This window comes from Chlamydotis macqueenii, chromosome 1 (assembly GCF_036417535.1).
Source record: "Chlamydotis macqueenii isolate bChlMac1 chromosome 1, bChlMac1.mat, whole genome shotgun sequence".
NCBI classification, from domain to species: domain Eukaryota; kingdom Metazoa; phylum Chordata; class Aves; order Otidiformes; family Otididae; genus Chlamydotis; species Chlamydotis macqueenii.
Window position 1 is genome coordinate 198,045,179 of NC_141556.1, and position 19,032 is coordinate 198,064,210.

The window sequence follows — 19,032 nt, forward strand, 5'->3', positions numbered from 1 at the left end:
CAGAGCTCTACCAGTGGTTTCTCATGGCTCTTCAGCTCTGAGGTTACTGCCCATAGATGAGCAACCTGTGCTGGAAGAGGACAGACCACCACCATGGCTGTAACAGCCTTACATGCCCATGACCCTGCCGTGCCTAAGCCCTGGTGCTTCTGTGGTTGTGTTCTCCAACAAGATCAGCTGCCTGGAGGAGACAATCCCAACTCCTCATCGAAATGCAAGGAGTACTTGATGGTATAATTATACTTCAGCCCCGAAGTTGCTGAAAAGCCCTGGCAGTTCCTCCTTTCAAGACAGTAAAGGGCTCAGGGGAAGGGAGAAATGAGTGAGAGTCCATTGGCAAAACAGTAAAGCTGGGAAAAACTGGAATTTTGAAGGGCCAAGGCCAATATGCATTATTGCACTGGAGTGGAGTGTACCATGTCCATCATCCCTGCTCACCACAACAGCAAGATGTGCTCAAGACTCCTCCTAGGACAGGTCACCAGTGAAATGTGCATCTCTTCCCTCCTCCTGCCCAGACTGGGGAATCCAGCCCTCCCTGCCCCCACTTCCAGCCCATACACCAGCTCTGCTGGGTCACAGTCAGCCCCTTTTTCTTGGCTAGGTTCACCCTCAAGAAACCTGAGACAAGAAAAAGGCTCTCCCAAAGTCTTGTTACCAACTTACCCTCCCTCTCATGCAGGGATTACCTACGTGGACTTTTTAAGAAACCTATGCCAATGCATAAGGTGGCATCAGTAGCTGAAATTCTGCTCTCCCTTACATCCACACCTCCCCACCATTGCTGATACAACTGAACCACTGCCCAGAACACAGAAGCAGTTCCCCAAAGCTGCCCCCAAGACAACCTCACAGGCTGTTTTGTTTTCCCAACACTTTGGCTAAATGTAAGGCCTTCAACACAGCTCCAACCAGTAAATGCTGCTCAGCGTGAGCACAGGTGACAGGTCACAAGCTGGGGTATCATTTCTCTACAGTTGGGGTCAAAAGTGAGGCTTTTTTCAGAAACGTCAGCCCTGAGGCCACCTCTGCTCTTAACAAATCAGCAGGACTTTTATTGCTGACCTTGAGGCACAGAAAGTGCCAAACATTTCAAAGAGCTGACCCAGTGACTTTCAGATGCTTCAAGCGGTACTTAAAGCACTGTCACAAACACACAGGGTACTTATTCATTCATCCTGCCTTCAAACGAGGATGGTAGGCTGGTGCCAGCAGTCCTTCAGGCACTGATGTGAACAAGAGGGAATTAACAGCAGACTCTCCCAAGGCACGCAACAAACTTGGGGTCTCTTTTTGAAAAGGAGGGCAGGGGCACTGGCAGAATTTGCTTCTAAAAGACCATTGTACCGAGACCCAGGTGCTCTTCCCAGCAGTGCCGCTGGCCCCGTGTTCACCTGGGGTCAACAACCCTCCTCATAATACGAGTGTCACGCTGCAAATCAGGATCCTTAAACCCGCAGCAGAGACTGTGCACTTTCATTAGCTGCAGCGCAATCCCAGGCTGGCAAATGGCAATGGAAAAACCTATTTTTAATTGAAACGAGCCATGCTAGGCAGATTTTCATTAGCGTTCATATTTAATACTAAAATTGCTCTTCGTAGGGTAATCGCCAATTAGTCTGATCAAGATCATGGTTTTGTTAATGACATGGCAAGTCAATGCAGCATTTTCAGTAAAGTGAAAAACGTCTCCTCTTTCTCCAAGTTGATGGTTGTTCATTTCCAGTCTCTGCAATCTTCCTTACGCTGTGCATAACATCGGCCTCTTCAGAGTTCACATCGTTTGCTCAGTGCTTGTCCAGAAGGCTCAGCATCCATGTACGGCACCGCTTGTCCAGAGAGCATCTGTTGCATCAAGGATGCGCTCTGGAGTTGCAAAATAAAATCAGAATGTTCTCTCCACAGTTCTCACAGTGGACCAGAGACCACACAAGGACAGTTGGCTGCTGGATGGGACACCAAATATTACGGAGTACATCTGCTCCTTCACTCATTAGCCTCTGCTCCACTGAACCCCAGGCAGTTTTCAGGTGACGTGCTGGCAGTATGGAGGTGATACGTTCCTCGCTTCAAGCACACATGAACCATGATGAATCTGCAAAGTTTTATGTAGTTGTAAAAGAACTGCACAGATAACCAAAGACACTCTCCACTGGTAGGCAATTAAAACATTGTAGATGGCCCATGAGAGCTGCCCGGACACAGACTCTGACCTCGCAGTACACAAGGACTAACGATGGGGAAGCTTTGTCTCCGGTGAAGGGAGAGTACACAACCCTGACCCGGGAGTCAATGACTATCCTCACACGGGCACACATGTGTGGGAGGACTGCCAGGGGTTTGCAGCATCATCCTCTGCTCTGCACAGACCCCAGGATCCTCAGAGGGACCTCCCAGCCCAGCCCTGGGAGAGGGACATGGCAATTGCTCAGGGAACAAAGGCAGATGGCCAAGAGGAGTCAAGGCGGTGGTAAATAGATGCCGGGGGGGGGGGGGGGCTGTCTGCACATTGGACCTGACTGCCCGGCATGTCTGTGGAGGTTTTGCCACGGGGAGGCCATAGAAGGAAATGAGACATCTCGCAGGAACGGCACGGGTGTTTTGGAGACCACAGCAACACGCAGTGGCAGCTGGGGATGGACAGGCCAACACAAGCTCCCTGCCAGTGCTCGGACCACCACCAGCCCCTCGCAGGGGCGGACCACAGGCATTTTGTTGGTCTGCTCCAGAGCAGGTATTGCCTGTCAAATGGGCAGTGATGCACAATAACACACGGCAGACCAGGAAAACGGGGAGGTAGGGGGCTGAGAGCAGGGGTGGGAGGATATTTTAGATGATTTACCATAGAGGATCAAACACTGAGCTTTGTATTTCCCTAATAAAACATTCAGCACATGATTTTGTGGTGTTACTTGTTCCTGCAGAAGCTGCGGCTGCTGCAGCCACATCCATTAACCGAACACAGAATGGGCGCTAACATCACTGCAGAGCTAAATAGACAAGCTCATATTTTCACTTAATTAAGAAAAACTGTCCCTTTTAATGCTTTATGATTTGACTGACAAGACTAAAATTTCAGTGTCTGTGCAGGCAGTCAAGAGTAGATGAGAAAATGATGAATATTTACAACACAGACGAGAATATTGAGATGAGATATTGAATATTACCCGCCCGAAATGTGAGTGTGAATTGTTGTAAAATGTCTAAGGCTTTATACTACCACAGAGAGAGTCGTATTTTGAACATTCAAATAATTCTGTGTAGTTAATGCAATGAAAGAACTCATATTAAGCACATAGTCTTGCAAAAGAGCGTAGCTGGCCAATCACACATCAAATAATGGGAGAGGATTCAATCAAATTTTGGAAAAGACCAAATGACTGCATTGGCACTGGCCACCACGGCAGCCTCAGGGGATGACTGCTCACGCCTGTTCCCCACAGCTGCAGCCACCAGACAGGAACAGCCGCTCAAGAGCTGACAGCCGGGAGAAGACATCTCCCCCTGGCCAAACCCCCTCAAGCCATCTCTGAGGGGCCCAGACAGACTTCAGTAGGCAGAAGAGGACACTGGCCACCTCCCACACCAATGTCTCATCCTTTCTGGCTTTGCTTTCCTTGGTGTTACCTTACTCCTTGTTCTGCCAAGGGTCTCCCAGCACTTGGCTTTTTTCTGTGCCATTTGTCTCTGTGTAGACCCCATCCCACTACATTAATGCAGACACCGCTCTTAGGGACTTAGGCATCTTCTGGTGGCCTCGCTTAGCAGGACCAACTGTCCAGGTCCCACTGGGGTGGGAGTGCATCAGCTGCTCAGCCCTGGGCAGAGGGAGTTTGCGGCAGGATGAAGGTGGCCAAGTCCTGCACCCCTCTCCTTTGCTTCCACCACAGGAAAGAGAAGATAGAAATAAGAACCTCAGATGCTTAGCAGGGTAAATTTGGGGGGGGGGGGGGGAAGAGCTTAATGCAGAATTTCACCCTTCCTTGATATTTATTTAGCAAGTTTCTGGAGGAGAGCTGCTCTTTTAGCCAGGCAATTCTGCATCACTAACAGATTGGTATTGTTTATGCTGAAATTAGGTGCTGAAAAAGCAAATCAGTTTGCAAAAAAAAATATAAATGTATCAGCATCTCCAAGAAGAGGCAGAAACATTAAATAGGCTTAATTAGTCACTAGACAAGGAACTAGATTGATGCATTCTTACATATATTTAAGAAATGCAAGCTTTTCATCCTACCCGGAGCACTTGATTAGTTAAGCTGAAGAACTTGTCTTTGTAAAGACAACTCTTTGAACAGCTGCACGGGTCAAGGACCATCTAGCTCAGCAGCTACAGCCACAGAGCAGATGCTGGACAGGAGCACAGCCTGAGGGAAGGCAGCAGTGAAGCCTTTGCCCTGGACGATGAGTGCTGATCCCTTGCAATCCCCTCCGCTGGCTTTCTGCTGGGTGTAAGATTAGGAAAATAAACTTACGGAGTTAAAAAAAAGTTGTCAGTGGGGATGTATGCTTGAAAGAAAGCTCCTGGCCCAGCCTCTGACAGCTGACATCCTTGTGTCACCTGGTCACTGCCTTACGCTGTAGCACACGGGTTTGCCAGGCACATCAGCCACAGCCCGGTGCTTCTGTTTGCAACTGTTACTCCCCTGTGACAGGGGAGGGAGGAGTTTGGCAAGAGGGTGCCAAAGACAGGCTTGACAGCTCCCTACAAGGCTATCGGGTGTTCTTATCTTCCTAACGTAGGATAGGGAGATTTACAGAGGAAAACTCTAAAAATAAAGGCAAATATAATGGTCTATTTAAGGCCAGGTTGGAGAGGGCTCTGAGCAACGTGATCTGGTTGGAGATGTCCCTGCTCCTTGCAGGGGGGTTGGACTAGATGACCTTTAAAGGTCCCTTCCAACCCAAACCGTTCTATGATCCTATGATCTCTTGGAGGGAGAAAGGGGCTCATGTACCACATGTTGCGTTTCAGGCAGTGTTAGAGTGAAACAGGATGTTTGCTGCTCACCGTAACCTCGCTGGTTGCTTTCTGTTAAACCACGCCCCAGGTCTCTGTCACACAACTATCCCCACAGGTTGGCGCCTCACTGAGGGCAGATGTAGCAGCACCCATGTAGGAATTGTGTGGTTTGCCATGACCTAGGAATCGTGAGCAGGACGCCTGGTTTACCTTCAGGGAACAGGATCCATCTGCAAGCTGACTTGCAGTTATTTGCATGTGCGATATTGTGTGGGTTAACATCAAATCATTTACTGAATTCCCAGATTTTCTTTGCACCCACTAATGATCACTTCAGTCAAAACCAATCAGGTGAGTGTTGCATAGACACTGTGTTTGTTGAAAGGAAAAAACCCAAAACCTAATTGTTGGGATGTTGGCATAGGGTAGCACTCACATGGGGAATCAAATCTCCCAGTTGGGTGACCAGGTGCTTTCTGGTGGCAACAAGATTCTCCATTGCAAAGGTCTTTGTGGCAGCATCTTCAGCTGGATTGGGAGGGACTCCTTGAACCATTGTTTTGCTCAGTTCTTCGCATCCAACTGGTCTTGGTCCTACGTGACCACCCATCCGCACGCATAATTCACTGCTATTGATGTACCTTAACCACATACAAAACATCCTTTAAATATCTTAACTAGGTACAAAAGACTGTCTCGTGCAATCATTTTTGCAGGAACAGTTTCTACTGACTATTTACAAATGTCTTAACTGCACACAAGAGCCTAAGCATGTTTCCAGGAGACTTCACCCAGGGTGTTAAGGTGGGCACACAAACTGGACCAGACACAGCAGGAGTTGCCTTGGGGAAAATTTCCAGCACTGTCCAAAATTCCCACCTGGAGTCAAATACTGAATTGTGAATTGTCAATTGTCTCATTTGAAGTTGGCCCATGGGCTCCAGCCACTCCATCACCTCATCGCTGCAGAGCACGGCCTGGGGGTGCCTGGACCACCCAAGGAACGGACCTCTCCATGGCTGGGTGTGCATCTCTGCGCTGCCCTGACACCCAGCTTGATGGTCACACTTGTCATAACTTAAGCCCCATAATCCTTGTCACTTTAGTCAGAAATTGCTACGTGGAGGGTGTAAGAGACTTTTACTACCTCTGATGTTACTCATAAAAGAAGCTGCCTATGACAGAGCAGGGGTAGCTGCGAGGCTTTAGCCGCTGTGTCAGGCTGCCCAGGGCTGGAAGCCGAGGCTGAGCTCGCACTGGATCAGACCCAGAACAAGGCACACTCACCCACCCACCAGCAGCCCTTTTACTGATGAGACAGGGCGTCCATTTGAAGCACATCAGCAAGTTTCAGAGCACAAGCAAGAGCGTACTGGGATAGACTTACCTCATTGCTTGGGGAAATGATTCACATTGGTCTGTGCTTTAAGAAGGGAACACAAAATTATCTTAAAACCAAAACCAAATCCCAGTGTTTTCCACAAAGGCCCAGTAACATCTCCAATTAAATAAAAACTGTACTTGGGGCAGTGGCATTAAAAACCTGTAACCCTGCTGAGATGTAATTTGTAAGACATTTGTGGTGACTAGTAAGCTTAAATTAGTTCCTAAGCCATATTCATTAGCTTTCACTGAGCCCATGGAATAAAAACACATTGCATTTCAGTATAATTGAATGCAGCTGGTAGGAAGGATCACACGAGTACGGCCATTAAGCGTTCAGATTGGAGGAACCATTTCCCTTCCTTATGAAGTGCAGCACAATGTATTTCTGATGGACTTGCAAAAAAAAAAAACAACAAACAATGAGCCCAATTCCATTTCATCTTAAGTATGATAAGCTGAAGCACATCAACACGGCTAACAGCAAGTTCAATTTACACCCTGCACTTACGCATAGCTTTTTCATAACAACTGAGGCTTAGCACCAGAGGAACAAGCCGTGCATGAGAGAGGACTCCTGCAGCCCCGGAGAGGCCGTAGCCAGCAACATTATCTTCTTCCAGGATCCCATACATGAGTAGGAAAACAACGCTCATTAGTTTCCTCTTAATGCAGCTGAAATCTCAGCACGGCTACTTCTCAACTCGAAAGAATTTCAAAAACTGCTGAACAAAACTAATTTAGTTTAATTAAACTTATCTATATTTTATAGAAAAAACACATCTTAGGTGATGTGCAAAACTTAATAGATAGCATTCACCTAAGAGATTCCACTCCTGGGTAAATCTGCCAGCTGATAACCCGGTGTGATTTAAGCAATCATTTGTACATGACTGAATCTGATGAACAGTTTTCTTTGCAAAAAATGGCTCTGGCCAGACATGGACAAAAGTAGGCAATGCACAAGGCATTCTTGGAACAGATCGATTACTCAGTGCTGATTTAATCGTAGCAATACCTCCTCTTAACAGGCCTGAAAATAATCTTCTGCACTAGGCTTTCTAATTTGTTGATGCTCTGGACTGACTCATTTGCCTTTGAAGTTTGGGGAGTACTTCACTATAAAAGTGTTCATTTGCTATAGACTAAGGCCTTGATAGTAATTTTTATGATTTACAAAGATGACGACAATGTAATTTTCTGGCATCTAGTTCTACCTTTTAAAGATAAAACTTGCAGATCCTTCTGAGAATAAAACATTAATCCGAAAGGATGAGACTAAATTCAGAGGAGCTGCAAACACCAGAGAAGAGAGCAATAAAACAAAGAAATCTAATGAAACACGGTCCAAAAGTGAAGGTAATAGTCTTTTCTTACTAAAGCTATTGATTGGAAGTTTTATTTCTCTTGGAGTTAAGATGTGTTCTGGATCTTCCAGCTTGAAACACGCTGGGTGCAAGGTTTGGCTACGCCCTGCTCAAGGCCACCAGCAAATTAACAGCAAAAGTGGCTGCTGCCCAAGAAAAGTGTTTCTGTCCTTCACCTGCCTGTTAACCAGCCCTCTGCCCAGTTAGCAAAACGGACAGTGCAAGGATTCATTTGTTTCAGGACCGAACCAACCAGCTTAATTTCAAGCTCAGGTTATGAGTCAGAGGAGGGTTTCCTCTGGGGCAGTGACCTCCAGCATAAAAGCAGCAGCGTCCTGAACCACAGTGGCCATTTCTGCAGCAGCAGCCAATGTAGCTCAGCATCCCTGCTGCAAGGCGTGCTCAGTCTCTCAGAAGAAATAAGGATCAATCAGGTCAAACTAGAGAGCAGCACGATAAGGAAAAATACCCATTTGCAGCCTTTACTAAGAGCCATTTTCTTCTTGTGTTTTTTATCAGTTTTATTGTATGTATCCAGGATTACAGGAACCCACAGGGTCACTTCAGTGTCTTCAGATCTTGTACTATTTTTTATAGTCTGAATTGAATGTTCTCTACTACAGCTCTCTAGTTTTTAATGTTTTGCTTCAGGCATTTCTCTGTCTCTATGAGCCTGGCCAGACAGCAGGACACACCAGTCAATGCTCTAGCTGGACTCAGCCTGTTACAGGAGGAATAAAATATATATTAAAAAAAAAATCTATTCATTTAATATTTGAAGAAAAATACTCATTTCAAATGTTAATTTGCAACCACTTATCTTAGAGCCTAAATTTCTTATACTTTTCACACAATTTAATGTGCTGCATCAATAATGTCTTTACAAAGTGAACACCCAACAGAAATTTCTGTGGTGCTGAGCCAGAACAGTATCTTTGCAACGACACATTTTATATGCCTCATGAAAATACTGCAAGCTGGACACCTTCAGCAGCTAGCAGATTTAGTGTCAGTCTATTTAACTAGTCTAAAGACCCAAACTCTTCAATGCTCTCACAACTTTTACCTGACTTCCAGTTTCCATCCAAAAGAGGCTTCAAATAAATTGCAATAGATTATCCAGTAAAGAAATATCTCTATTATTTTGTAGGCAATGAGACAAATCTGACTAAAAGCCCACTAAACTATACCATTATATAAATGCCTAATGTGTATTTTCACAATTAGCTAAATGTACCAGATTTAGTCTTAATGCTATACCCAGCTATAAATCATTCTACCAGCAGCAGGAAATGAATCGCTATCACTATAAAGCATAAATGCAAACTAATATGAAAATTCATTATTGAAAGCAAGATTCCTTCTTGGTGATTTAAGGCTCCCTCCTGGCCAATGGCCTTGGAAAATACCCACCCTCACACTCAGATGTCGCTACCCCTCCTGAAGGAGGGGGCTTTCCCCCGCTCCTCGCGGAGGGCTGCAGCCTACGGGGGCGAGAAGCCTGAAACCCATCCCAGGGTGCTCACAGCGCCGGACACCGCAGCACCAGAAGGTTAGGGTCCTGCACAGAAGGCAGCTCAGATGCCAAGTGGGAAGATACTCTTGCTAAATCACAAGTGATTTAGGAGTTGTGGATTCAACTACATAGTCACCAATGAAGTCTTTATTACAGGCAAGCCAAATTATTTCCACACTTTCACTTCTCCTGTGTAAAGCCAGGATTATAATGCATGTGAAGTACAAACATGCGAAAGTTTGGGATTTGTTCAGATGCTACCACAGCAGATGCCGTACCTGGGACCAGAAGAGAGAGATGATGGGTGGCAGCCTCAGCTGGCCGCACTCCACCTGCCCGTTAGCCCTGGACATGCGTGGCAGGTCTTTTGGCAGCAGGTTGAGAGGTCTATGGGTGTGAAATGCAATGAGCTGCCTGGAAAACACCCTTCAGTCAACTCAATCCCTGCATTTCTGAAATTGATATTTGGTTTGTGTGCTTTGCACCTTTTTTCTCACTCCAGAAGCACAGCTAAAAGCAGGACTGATCAGAAGCTTCTTAAACCAGACCTACAGCTGACAGGAGTGAAAACCCAGAACCACAGCCACTGCCTCAAAATGCTGAATCCTGGCTTTTTACGCAGCAGTTCCCAGTTCTAAGACACACTGATAGCATGGAGCATCTGCCTTAAGCTCCTTTGCTCTACTTTTTCACATGGCTCCACTCTTGTGGGAGTCACACCCTAGATACGCGCCTCTCCTCAAGGACAGTTATGTCTGAAGTAGACAAACGTAAGGATTCAAGAAACAATGGCTCTATATCAGAGAACGTAAGTACATTAGAAATTCCATTATCCTAAAATACAGAAGAGCACTTGAAAAATTATTTTATGCAGACAATGAAAACATCACAAAAATAGAAGTGCAGCACAGTCCTTCCAATAATCTTTTAGTCTTACTGCTCACTGGGTAAGAATACTTGTCTTGCACCCCAGCATACAAACAGGAACACTCCAATAAGAAATGGTAAATGTTGTCTTTGTTCTACTTACTTGTCCCCCCAAAAAAACTATGTTTAACCTTCTCAGAGCAAAGATTTGAGTTGAGAGACATCAGGTGATATGCAAGACAACTGCTCACCACAAAGTACGCTATCAATCTGAGATGTATACACCACTGTACGGATTATCATCTACATCCAGCTCATCTTTGAACAGCTTTCTGCTGCTGATGCTCCTCACACTGAAGTTTATCACCTTCCTCCATGGCTGCAGGAGCAGGACCTCTGCTATCCCAGTGCAGAGGCATTTGTTGACACTGCTCACCACATTCACTGCAGCCGTTCACGTGACAAAGCCTAAGCACAGGCACAACAGCATCCTATCGGATCCTTCTTCATTAACAGATTCATCAGCAGTTCCTATTCCCAGACCACGCTATTTTCTAGGCCCACTGTGGCACCGTACACTAAACAACACTGTGCCTCAGCTGCCAGGCAGGTCCCATCTTTCATGTTTAGCTGTTGTGAAATTCAGTCATTTCTTCTCATTCCACACTGTCAGGAAGGAGCAGATGGCAGATGTGCTCTGCCTATAATATTGTTTTGATGATACCCTGCCTGCTGGCAGAACAGCAGAAGCAACATTTGGAGACAAGAATTTGCAATATATTTTCAGTTTTGGGTAACTGAGCTAAAAGATCGCATGGGGCACAGGGAGAGGAAGAAAGGCTTTTACTGAACTGGTGCTGAAGGATTTCTGTAACAAAAAAAAAAAAATCAGAAAAAGTAATATTGAAAACAACTTGAGTATTTACTTTAGTATCTTCTTCATATAGGTGATGGGAAGACCAGATAGATACAGCTTTTTGAGACACCATGTACTTTAGGATTTGCTGAAGGGAAGCAACAGGGGAAAGCCCTCAGGCATTTGTACCTACTCAGTGTTTTGCACTCTACTTCGCAATGTAAACTTCACGAAGACATGGGTCTGCTGAAAAAAAAAGACAATCATCATTTTACATGCCTGTTTGTTGTCAAAAAACTTGTGTTAGCAAACAAAACATTGGATGTTCCTGCTCTCCTTCATTTTCTCGCACAGCAGCCTTCCCTTTGCCCAGCTTATTTCAGAGATGTGTAGAACTCTCAGCAGTTTTCATCATTCTCCATAATGCCTGCAAGGGTTTACCATGGTTTTTTCTGAATGCTGTGCCAATATTCTTGAGGGGGTAGTCAAGAATGCAAGCAAAAAGACAGCGCATTTAGCTCACAATTGGCACATTTGGGTGCAAGCAAGAAAATCTACTTGAATAACAAAGAATTTGGTATTGCATTAAAATTTTTCTTTTGCTTCAGAGAGAATGCCCACTTCTTGCTCACTTCTTCCCTCCCCCGGGGAACGACCCACACAGCGTATTTCTTGCTGCTGCTCATCAAGGTGCAGCAGTTACGGGTAAGCATGCACAAAATCTGTAATGAACCACGATAGTTTGATGGAGTGAAACTTAAATACACACTCAAAAATAAATTATTTTACATCATTAGATTTGGTCATAAAAAAAAAAAAGCAGCTCACTTACAGTTTTAAGTCTGCTACAAAATCTACCTTGTGATCAATTTTATCAGGCAGTGGTATGCTCTACCTTTTCATGGCATCACTGTTCACAGTCAAATGCGAGACAGTTTTAGCTTCTAAAAGTGGTTTTCTGAATTGCCTAACACCAGTGACAGAATCATAATAGAAACAGTAACTGGAGGATAAACAAATGGTTTCATAACAAAGCTGGAAGAGACATCAAAAGTTTACACCAAGGCTTCGGAAATGTTTAATAAAATATTTTTTAAGTATGTGCATGATACACAGAAGAAAAAATGCATTTTATGTAGTATGATTTGAGCTGCCAACAGTATTTCTGCTTTAATTATTTTAGTACACATTTATCTTCTAAAATAACAAACCTGACACAGTCAGGAAAGGAGCATTCTGTTTTTATTTAAAGATTAAAATAGAAAAAGATAACTGCTTGAAAAGTTGGAGATTTTAAATTATGAACGTGTTACTGCAAAATGACATCTGGGGATTTAGGTTGGAAAGTTCATTTAGAAAGCCTTATAAATCAAACTAAATATTGTCTATAATCTATGAGCCAATCTAAGGCAATCCCATTGCACATGGAACTCACTTATCTATGTCCGCTGGTACCCAGCTGCCCAGATGCCAAATTCATTTTGTGTAGACTACTGACAAAATTGTGGATATGTCCCAGAAAAGAAAACATGCAGAAAAATAATTAGCTGTGACTGTTGAGCAGATGTAGTACAAGCTCTTCGTCCTCTGCCAGAGAAAGCCCAGTATCCAATGGCAAATCGGGGTCCTCCTCTTGGCTGAATTTTGTCTTCTTTCTTTTCAGTGGCATTTCTTCCGCCGCGGTACTGTTGCTATAGCTTCTTTTCTTTCTTCCACTCTTCTCCTCAGGTTCACTGCAGAAACAAATTAATTAGTCTTTTTAACAACTGTGGTAATCAATATCATCATGTAATCAAACAATTCATTTTAAACAAGGCAAATTTATGTTAAGATAAGAGCAAACAAAATTACAATTCAGCAGGGTGAAGCAATAGAAGTCGATGAACTCAGAATGTCTAAATTAGAAATGCTTTCAGGCCGAGGTGGTGCTGGATGTTCTGCTGTCTTAATTGATTACAGTATATCAAGATATTGCTATCAGTCATGTCTAATACTTGCTGCCTTATAGAGTGACAGACAGCTTGACAAAACTGATTTAGAGATGTGTCAGTGGACCTTGACATGCATTCAAGACCTTGTCTAAAATAAATATGCGACAAAAATAAAAATATGAGAACTCTCACTTCATTGGTGAATCCTACATTTAATACAGTTTTCGTTGGGGTCCATCTCATTCAAGCCACTCTTTTCTCTTCTTTCAGCAGCTTTCCTTGGAAGCTATTAGCCACCTCTTTGCCATGAAAGGAAGAGGAAAAACCCAAACGCTGTTATTTTCCCTGGTGAATTCCCATTTCTTCTGCTGATTTTCTTAAGACTTGAATAAGTTGCCTTTTGCAGCCTTCAATCTTAACTAAACAGCTGTGTGTCTGTTTTAATACTCTATCACATGGCAACATGACAGCAACAGCGGGAAAGCTCAAGCCTTCATGTATCCTCATGTGGTTTTTGTCCAAAATATAGAAAATCTGCTATAATCCACCTTATCTAGGATTAAAATAATCTAATCTAACAAAATGTATTCGAAGATATAATATCCATGTACCAAGATATAGAGAGCTGGTTTTCCTGTGCTGTAGGGTAGAATTTACTAAAAAAAAAAAATAAAAATATCATAGAATCATAGAATAATTTGTGTTGGAAGGGACCTTTAAAGGTCATCTAATCCAACCCCCATGCAAAGAGCAGGGACATCTCCAACCAGATCAGGTTACTCAGAGCCTCATCCAACCTGGCCTTGAATGTTTCCAGGGATGGAACATCCACTACCTCTCTAGGCAACCTGTTCCAGTGTTCCACCACCCTCATTGTAAAAAAATGTTTCCTGATGTCCAGTCTGAATCTATCTTCTTTTAGTTTAAAACCATTACCCCTTGTCCTATCACAACAGGCCCTGCTAAAGAGTTTCTCGCCATCTGTCTTAGAAGCCCTCCTTAAGTACTGAAAGGCTGCAGTGAGGTCTCCCCAGAGCCTTCTCTTCTTCAGGCTCAGCCTCAACTCTCAGCCTGTCCTCACAGGAGAAGTGCTCCAGCCCTCTCATCATCTTCACTGCCCTCCTCCAGACTCGCTCCAACAGATCCACGTCCTCCTTATGTTGGGGGCTCCAGAACTGGACGCACTACTGCAGGTGAGGTTGCACCAGAGCAGGATAGATTGGCAGAATCACCTCCCTCATCCTGCTGGCCACGCTCCTTTTGATGCAGCCAAGGAAGGCAGTTGGCCTTCTGGGCTGCAAGCGCACATTGTCAGCTAATGTTGAGCTTTTCATCAACCAACATCCCCAAGTCCTTCTCCTCAGGGCTGCTCGCAATCCATTCTCTGCCCAGTCTGTATTTGTGCTTAGGATTGCCTCGACCCATGTGCAGGACCTTGTACTTGGCCTGGCTGAACCTCATGAGATTTGCACAGGCCCACCTCTCAAGCCCATCAAGGTCCCTCTGAGTGGCAGAATGCAACCCTTCACTCTCCAAACAAGTTAACTGAAACAAAATGGCATTCTCAGTTTTTCATGTTCGTATTTTAAAGAATATAACAAAAATTAAAATGGAACTTCAAAGACTTGAGTTTTGGTTTTTCTAAAATAGATAGTTAAATTCAGATTTCCAATTAAAATTCAGCAAATTTCTACCCAGAAAGTTCAATTTACTTAAAAATAAATATTTCAACATTTTTTTTTTAGATTTCCCTAATTTTTATAATTGCTTAAGTGTAAATGTAATGTTCGTGAAATATTTTGTTTAGATTTGTAACAATTACCAACAGCAGTTATAACAAATAGCTCAAATTGGGGAATATTGTCCTTCAAACAAACACAGCACAGGAACCCATCACCCAATTCCAACCACCTTCAGCTGCCCACCTTGTTTTTCCATCAGTAGGACTAGTTACTAGTCTGTGACTCACTGGAAACCAGCCCAACCCAAACATTAACGCAAAAACATGGCAGTTTTCAAGAAGTTCCTGAATGCTCTCTGAGAGGGATTGGCAGCACAATGCTTCCTCCTCTTCCTGGCTCACACACTGTGCTTTCTGGCTGCCTCTCCATCGAGACAAAGGAGTAACATGACATCTGACAGCCTTGCATTGGACTGCAGACGTGTGCCATGCCTCCCGCTCTTGTCCATCCCACCTTTCACAGAAGAACAGTGCCAATTCCTGCCTACTCATTATAGTAGAGAGAGAGGAAGGGAATCCTATGAGAAACACCTTCCATTCCCACAATTAAAACAAATGAAACACCCTACCTTTATATTGTCCATCCCCTGCCTATCCAAAAGAAATAGTGCAAAGCAACCTGACCTAGTGAGAGATGTCCCTGCTCACAGCAGGAGAGTTGGAGTAGTTGATCTGTAAAGGTCCTTCCAACACAAACTATTCTGTAAAGGTCCCTTCCAACCAAAACTATTCTATCATTCTATGAATAGCTGATGATTGTGTACCAAACACTTTTCCTAAAATTGAGACATTTCAAAGGATAAAGCAACTTTGCCAGCTTTAAGTTCTCATTTGCATGGGGGTGGCTTTTCAGTGCTTGCTACCAAGGTTTATTTTATTCCTCTTCTGGGGAAAGGACTCTCTATTTCTCTCTGTAGTCCTTAAGACATTCCGTAAATGCTGAAGCTGTACTGACAGTATATGAAATATTCTGAAGCACTCAGACCTCTCACTTTTCCAAGTGGCCAGTGTGGGGTTGGGCTGGAGTTTCATGGTGTTCACTTTGATCAGGACAGAATATAGGGGTTCACTCTAAAAGCGTAAGGCTGAACCTCATTAAGTAAAAGCATTTTAGCTTGTTTGCAAAAGAGCCAATTATTTCCAGAATTTTAATGGACTCTGAAGCCCAGTTTGCATTCATAAATGACTAACGCTTCATCTAGGACATCAGTTCAAAACATCTTAGCAATTAAAACAATGCAGAAATCTCACAACTTACGAAATAGCAAACTTTAAATAATAAAAATTATACTCGTTTTTGGAATTTCAGAAGTCCATAGGCCTAAATGTCTGTAAGGGGTAACATTTAAATATAAAACACATTCAAAAAGAACTGTGAGATTTCTGTTTTTTCCCCCACAAACAAAAGCACATCAACACAATTATGATTAACTTTCATCATAAGCTTTGTGGGAAGACTATGCTGAGTCAAGCTGTTTCTTATTATTACTGAGGGATCATGGTGCTCGATTAGTAGGGCATACTAAAGACGTACCTACATATTAGCAGCTGTATTTTCACACTAATTTGACCCCTACTGGGCTGTAAGCTGGAGAGGTGAATAAGGAGGAATGTGTAAGACAGGAAGCAGCATCAAAAGCAAAGCCACTGAGTGAGGAAGAGAGCTAAAGGCTTGTGTTTTTATAATGCACAAAAAATAGAAGCAAAACAGTATTTGATAAAGGCAACTTAGGAAGGAAAGCAGAGACTCATGTGGAACATGCGAATAAGATGTTCATAATTCTGAGATGCAAAGAGAAGACAGACAGTGCCTGTCCATAGAATGGTTTGGGCTGGAAGGGACCTTTAAAGATCATCTAGTCCAGCGCCCAACCCCGTTCCAGCAGGATGGAATTTTACCAGCAGTGGCTTGGGTGTGGAGAGGGGCCATATTACTCTCAAGGAGCATTCAGAGATGTAGCTTTTACAAAGGGTGAAAGTAGCAATTTTTCAAGGAAGCCAGAAAAACACCAGGAGAGATGTCTGGCATCATGATGCTAAAGGGTACCCTGTACTCCACCTGGGCACCTCTCCGTAGCTGTTTGGACAGAAAGCTCTTTGGAGGAGATGTAATAGGTGTAATTCTCAGGTGTGTATGTTAAAGGGCTGAGTGTGTGACAGCAGCTACACAGCAATGACTTCTAAACTTATTGTCAACTGAACTCCCCCTTGGTCTCCATCGACCAAAGGCCTGTCAGCCCACCCTGCAGAGCCAATCTTTTTATCGTTGGTCACTTCCCACGGACATAAATGGCCCCTTATTCCTCACAAATACACAAACTGATCCACTACCAGCTGGTGCCCACAAATAGCAAAAACAAAATAAAGTTATTCTAAGGTGAACTACTTTCTAACAGAACAACCCAGTTAGAAAGCAACCCCACAATTCAGATTCAAACCAAAGCCAGTGCATCTTTTTGTCTTCTATTTATAACCCTTAGAAAGTGGCATGTGCAGCTGGATTACAATTCCTTCCTTTTACCATCTGGTGCAATTTAGCTTTTCAGCCGCCTGAACGATCCGCATGGTCTGAAGCTGCCTGATGGAAGGATTTACTGGGATGGGCTGTTTACACAGGCAAGGAGGTACTAACAGCCAACTTATCAACAGGCACAGCAATTTCTTTGGTCACCGTTTGCACAGCTGTTACAACAAAGGAAGATACTATCGTTTGATTGGTAAAGTTTGTTACTCAAACAGTAAAGCATGGTTTATGAATCCTGTTCCTTAAATAAATGCCAATATATACGAATGGTATCTGGGAAACCGGGGATCTAACTATGACCCTCACAGCTATACACCAAAAGCCTCTAATTTAACTAAAAAATAATCTCACAAGTCTGTTTTGGCTGTAAGGTCTAGATTTCAAGTGCTCGAGAGTCAGCCATTTGAAACGTACAGCCATGCAGCCAAGTTGCTGTTGTTTAAACAACGTGGTACTGTGAGATCTCTAGGGAGGCTCTGCTTCAGTTAGCATTTATGAGAGATTGCTTTGGAGCCCAGGTTTACCAGCACTGCTCTGGAAACAAACTGCCCTTGCCACTGAATTGCAGTCCATGAGTGAAGTTTCCAAGCTGCAGTATAGCACACAAGCTCCTTCTCAAATAAATGTACAGGACTAATGAATAAATCTGCTAATAAAATACAGTTCAGAAAAGTTAGGAATAATTTATCCTATAAATATTGGCATTTTGGTGATCAAACATGCTGTGCCACAAACCTTTTTCCACCTAATAAATTTTAATTCACAAGGCCATGGCAGTAATCCTAATGAAGATTAATTACTGCAGTCCCTTTCATAAAGCCCAGTGCATCTTCTTTCCTTCTTGCTGTCAGAATGCTACAGCACATAGAAATGGTAATGAAAATATATCATGTTGTGTTATTTCCCTTACTGGCCATTCCACTGATATAAATCAAAACAGCTCTAAAACTAGATTTATAAAAACACAATTGGAGGAGAAGGGATGAATAATCTACTTGTAATGAAATACCAGTGTAATAATACTAAAAGCAAAAGATAAGTCTGTCTTGGAGCTGAAGGACCACAATCTGTAAGAAGAAAAAAAAAATTAAATAGAAATCAGACCAGCAAGAGAGTATGCTTAATATTTCTTACTATTGCATGGGAAGCATACAGAAAATTTGACAGGAAAAAGCACTCAAACCAACCATCAACATCTCACTCCTGCAGCAGTACCTGACCCAGCCCTGGACCACTGAGGTTTTTGTTCAGTGTATTTGAGCTAAGCAATTTCAGCTTATCTTTACACACCAGTCTGAAAACTGAAATAATTCAGGGGTTGATTCTCATATGGATCAAATATCACTGCTCTGGGTTGAAACTGCTCCAGCTGGAGCTGACTATGGCTTCAGTGAAACCATTTTGATTTGCTGCATGTTCCTCTGTCAGAGGCTTAACCTTCTCTGAAACGCGCTGCTGCCTTTGGAGATGCTGCTAACCACCTACCTAACCCTCACACCCATCTGCTCCTCCAGTTCAAATCTGTTCCTCTCCTCCCCTTCCATGTGACCACTATCATCCTCCAATTGTTGATAGTTAATTTCTGAACTGCAGAATTTCAGTAAATACTCATCCCATTTCTCCTTCATTCAGGCAGACACCTGCTGATGACATACTTTTTAAAATAAAAAGTATACATAAAAAAATTATTTTTTTTTTTAAATAAAAGGCAATTTATGTAGCTGACATGTTTACAGGAACCACAGGAAAAATCTAGTCTGATCTGCCGAGCAGAGGTTAACAAATTTCACTAGGAAATTCTACCATCAGGTCCATTTAATATAGTGGGCTACCGTATAACTATCGTAAAGACTTCCATGGCATAAAAAAATAAAAATATCATAT

General features: G+C 43.3%; 1 protein-coding gene across 1 annotated transcript in view; it reads right to left on the reverse strand.

The window, feature by feature from the left end:
* Positions 1-11,990: 11,990 nt before the first annotated feature.
* Positions 11,991-19,032, reverse strand: part of DDX10 (DEAD-box helicase 10) — a 172,152-nt gene continuing 165,110 nt past the window's right edge. Inside the window, exon 18 of the mRNA XM_086739555.1 lies at positions 11,991-12,685. Within this exon, the coding sequence (XP_086595681.1) occupies positions 12,496-12,685 (190 nt within the window). The 3' untranslated portion in view covers positions 11,991-12,495. The remainder of the gene's footprint in view (positions 12,686-19,032) is intronic.